Genomic DNA, 4784 nt, shown 5'->3' on the forward strand with positions numbered 1-4784 from the left:
CCCCTTTGGGGCCTCCGAGATTCGAAGCGTGGCTTTCAGATGAGGGTATTTTGAAGAGCATAGCACAAGAATTGAATGTGCTATGGAGGGCCCTCTGAGCATGGCCATTAGGGGCTAACGGCTCCCAGTATATAGATAGGGAACATCTGAGATGGACCATTTCTATTCTAATCACATGAAGTTGTGATACAGGGAGATGATGTGTGACAGAAGGAATATCTTAGACGGACCATCCGTTCTATTACACGGATCATCTCCGTCCGAGACAGACCATGTATCATGGACACGGATCTGAGACGGACCATGTATCACGGATCTGAGACGGACCATGTATCACGGATCTGAGACGGACCATGTAGGTGAAGTTGGGATGAGATATTACGGTGACAGGGGCAGTGTGCATAGATGCCTCTTCACATCCTTCACTTCATAGACGTGAAGACAAGCAGACACATAAGATGCCTTGAGATTGAAACCTTACATACCCATCTCCCATCTCCCCCCCAGCTTCATACACTACGCAGAAATGGACAACGGAGAAATGTACACCGGACTTTTGGGCTCAGCGGGCACTCGCTTCCGTTACCAATCCATAGTGACGTGCACCTCACGAACTATTTCGACAATCAGCAGCTGGAGAAAGCACGCCTTCTGTTTGTCGCTGCAAACTGTGGAGTAGGGTGCGTCTTCGTCCAACGATGTGACAACCCGATAGGTGCAGGGGTTGAGAGTGATGATATGGAAGTGGATGAGGACGACAACGACAACGACAACGACAATGACAACAACGACAACGACAACGACAATGACAACGATGGAGATGATGGAGAGGACGATCCGATGGGGTTTGGTAGTGGTGCCCCATTCGAATGATGGCGCACAGATGACAACGCGCTCGATTGGTTGAATGCCAAAGACTTCGGTGATCAAGATTTGCACCCCAACGCCAGTCCAGCCGCCATCCGTTCAGCTATGTTCAACATCAACGGTGGTCCGCCTGCAGCTCTAACACGTGCGTTGAGAGTTGCACAGTATCACAAAGTCCGTTTCACTGTCAACTCACCATATAGACGCGCTTTCCACTACCATATACACAAGCAGAGGAAAGGGCACACATCCCAGCCTCCAGCCATCATGTCGCAGAACCACCATCGCACATGCCATCGCGTATTTCAGAACCTGTACTTTGGCACGCATATACAGGAATACAGGAGCGCCAAGGGCTGAATGTACCTCATATATGTATTATACCCAGAACTAGGCTGATTAGTATAGCTGTCCCTTTGTTGCTCATGGGCCGGATGTATGTACTTTGCAGTTTTCTCAGTGCTAGATGTATGTCCGAAACATATGAACTCTTGGTCAATTGAGCGAGCACGTGCAAGTTAAAAGTGTTCCGTGCGGACGATATCGATTTAACAATTGCCAGCTCGCATGCGTGCGTCCGCGACGTATGCCTGAGGGAGTGCCAAATCAAGCATCAATGACCAGTCATCACATGTCCCCTAAAATGTTCACCTCTACATTTTTAACAAATGCTTTGCAGCATTTGCGATGTAACATCGACCCTAGCATGTGTTAAAAATGATTTCTGGATGACACTCAGAGGGCTTCATTATGCATTACAGTGAACCAACGAATTAACTAAGCACGTGAGCTGCTCCCACGCAGTATGTATATCCAGGACATATCATGTCAGCCGCAGAACCCATTGCATAATCCTTGAGTGAGGCGTGACGGGTCAGCTGTTATGTCATTCACATACGCATATGCTGCTCTTGGTAGACATCACATCACCGCACACATTAATCGTGCATATGGGACCGCGGCAGTTGTCGTATACATTCTAGACACTCCTGCGATGATAAAAATATAGTATGGCATCGAGATTGAAATGACAGCGAGCCAGGCACATGACCCAGCCACATAAGGTGATTCCATAAATACATTTCCAAGCACAAGGCTTAGGACGTAACAAATCAGCCACGTCATTAGTGCCCCAACTTTCAGTGACAGCTCATGAGATGAGCAACATGCATCTTGGACGTACGCGTACAGCGTGCGCCTCACCCGACACATGCAGGTCAACTTCACACGACGAGGGCTGGCACTGCGACCATGCACTGCATGTGCCGCTAATCTCGAAGCTCAGCGTTTGAGATTATAGCCATGCTGCCAAATCCAAGTCAGACTGCACCATAATAATGATGTAAGCCACGGCACTTTTAAGTGCTTGAACGGACCGTCCGGTTTCATTGACGCCGGCCACCTCACTTTTTGGTCACAGCCCGAGCTGACAGGCAATGCGTGCATCCAGGACGCACGCACGCGGTGTGCCTCCACACATCATCACGCAGCAGACATGCAGCCGGTGTCACTCATCATGCCGTTCAGCGTGCATCCATGTGACCCTCACGTGATGAGCACGGATGGTGGCACAAGCGCTTGGCCCCGCCCTGGCCCGCCCTAGGGGGCCTCATAACTGAGCTGCCCAGATACGAGACTCCCAGACCAGACGCAGAGGGTGATGGGTGCAGCTGTTAATGCGAGGGGTGCGCGGACAGCGAGGATGATGCGCGAGAGCGTGAATGCACATGGTTGGGTGGCACGCCGAGATGGTATGCACGTTCGCGTCTATCAGGGGATTGTGAACGATGACGCGTGCGTGGGATGACGATGTACTGTGACGGGTGATGCGAGAGCGGTTGAGCATGCGGATGAGTGAGGACGGCGGGCACGTCATCGAGGCGGCTATCCGTTCGCTCGTCATCTTGCGCGCCGGCCTCCTCCTGTGTCGCCGATGACGGGTGGCCGAATTTTGCATAGGTCCTCGTGCTCGCGAGTGGCGGTCATCCGGCGCAGGCATGGCGGCGGGTGGGGCAGGCCTGCAAGATAGGGTTGGGCGCGGGTTAGGTGGTGATGGAGAACGAAGAACGCGGCGCGTTTGCACTGCGTGGTGGTGAAGGAGATGTGAGGGGGGGCTGACCGCTTTGTAAGGTGAGAGTAGACGGACGACTGGCAGAGGGTGAGGCGGCACGCCATGTCCTGAGCGTCGACGGCGCGTTTGCACCACGTGGTGGTGAAGGAGACACCAGGGGGCGTGAGTGGGAACTCATCTGAAGACGGGTGAAGCACCCAGTATCCGTCAGCATCCATGCGCCGCGAACGTCGGCGCGGTGCGCTGCAGCACGCGTTCGCGAATGCATGGCTAGAAGATGAGAAGTTGACGGTTGTTGGCGTAGTTTTGCACGTTCACGTCGAGCGACTAGGCGGGGCAAGGAAAGCGTCGTGCGGCAGTGATGTTATGCAATTGGTGTGCGCGCGAAGGTCGAACGAACAGTACGCATTGGGAATGTCACCGCATATGCACACAGCCGTGCCAATGCAGTGGCCAGTGTCATCCTCGATGAATGACCGCAAGTTGTCGATCGAGCTACACGGCGAATGCGCATTCGTCAGTCGATGCTGTATCGCTAGATGTTCATTGCTGCCGTAGAGCGAGCGACGGAGCGTTGGCGATCAGTGTGGGTGCGATAGCTTCGAGCGCAGATAGCAGCTTGCTCTGCCTTGAAAAAGCGTCCGTCGACTAGACACAACGGAGCGCGGCATTGAGGGACGACGGGCGAGATACGGGAGTCAGAATGCAGCGCTGAAGTACGAGGCAAGCTGCCCTGGGCGCAATAGTCAAGCGGGCACGCGAGTACCGGACACGAGAGAGGAGACCGAGAGCGTGAGGCGAGGTGAGCTGCGCAAGCCGTCCATTTGCGCATTCGCTTGTCGTGGATGAATCTGGACGGCGGGGTGCCATGCGTGGCGAGCTGAAGTGAGTGAATGCGCCCTCGAGCGACGCGCGATACAGAACGATCACGACTCACCTGATGTGTGCAAACAACCCCGCCTACGTTCGCTCTGGCCCACCTACACGCTCCCTGATCACGAAGGACTCGCCCTCCTGCTGCGGCGCCGCTAATGACGGTGGCGATGTCTTGCAGACGTCCCCGCGTTCGTGTGGCATGTTGAGGGTGAGGAGAGCATGGCCGTACACGGTGGACTCGTCTCGTTGGGTGTGGTGGGGAAGATGGCAGCGGCGAACAAACGACACACTGTGGTGGTGAGGGACGTGAGCGCACGTGCACCGGTTGGCTGTACAAGGGCGGGAAGACGTTCGAGGCCCAGACGGGCGTGAGTTGCCTTGCATGGGCTCGCGCACGGGTCTTCAAGGCCAGTAGAACTCGCTGGGGTGGTAGCGGCCCTGGGCTACTCACTCCATTCCCGCCCGCGTTGTGTCCAGGAAAAGGTCAGATGCCAGAACTGCCCGGAGGCGAGACTCCCGAGCCGGACACAGATGCCGACGGGTGCAGCTGTTGTCGCGAGGGTGGAAGGAGAGCCAGGACGATGCGCGGGAGCATGAATGCGCATGGTTGGGTGGCACGCTGAGATGGTATCTGTGTTGGTGTCGATCAGAGGGGCTGTGAACGATGACGCGTGTGCGGGATGACCATGTGCTGCGACGGGTGAGGCGAGAGTGAGAGAGCATGTGGACGAGTGAGACCGACAGAGCGTGCGGACGAGGGAGAGCGTGCGGATGAGGGAGAGCCTGCGGACGAGGGAGAGCCTGCGGACGAGGGAGAGCGGCGGGTGCGCCGTCGAGGCAGCGATCATGGCCATCATCCGTCGTGGCCTCCAACAGCATCTCCTCGAGGCTGATGGACCTTGCCCGACTACGTGAGCGAGAATGAGAGAGAGCGCGAGTGTGAGCGGCCACGACGGTGGGGTTGGCGTTC

The 4784-nt window shown here is 55.6% G+C and overlaps 3 protein-coding genes across 3 annotated transcripts; 1 reads left to right on the forward strand and 2 right to left on the reverse strand.

The window, feature by feature from the left end:
* Positions 1–526: 526 nt before the first annotated feature.
* On the forward strand, positions 527–1227 carry LAESUDRAFT_713170 (uncharacterized protein; the record flags this gene model as incomplete). The annotated part of the gene is made up of 4 exons (XM_040906944.1): positions 527–543; positions 597–850; positions 884–1041; positions 1204–1227. The coding sequence occupies 4 exons, from the start codon at positions 527–529 to the stop codon at positions 1225–1227; spliced, it is 453 nt and encodes a 150-aa protein (XP_040765559.1).
* A 1539-nt stretch (positions 1228–2766) lies between these two features.
* On the reverse strand, positions 2767–3156 carry LAESUDRAFT_757967 (uncharacterized protein; the record flags this gene model as incomplete). Its single annotated transcript, XM_040912385.1, has 1 exon — positions 2767–3156. One exon carries the CDS (start codon positions 3154–3156, stop codon positions 2767–2769), a length of 390 nt encoding a protein of 129 aa, XP_040765560.1.
* Positions 3157–3898: 742 nt separating this feature from the next.
* Positions 3899–4668, reverse strand: LAESUDRAFT_757968 (uncharacterized protein; the record flags this gene model as incomplete). Its single annotated transcript, XM_040912386.1, has 3 exons — positions 3899–4103; positions 4150–4201; positions 4266–4668. 3 exons carry the CDS (start codon positions 4666–4668, stop codon positions 3899–3901), a joined length of 660 nt encoding a protein of 219 aa, XP_040765561.1.
* Positions 4669–4784: the final 116 nt, after the last annotated feature.

Source organism: Laetiporus sulphureus (assembly GCF_001632365.1).
Source record: "Laetiporus sulphureus 93-53 unplaced genomic scaffold LAESUscaffold_13, whole genome shotgun sequence".
NCBI lineage: Eukaryota > Fungi > Basidiomycota > Agaricomycetes > Polyporales > Laetiporaceae > Laetiporus > Laetiporus sulphureus.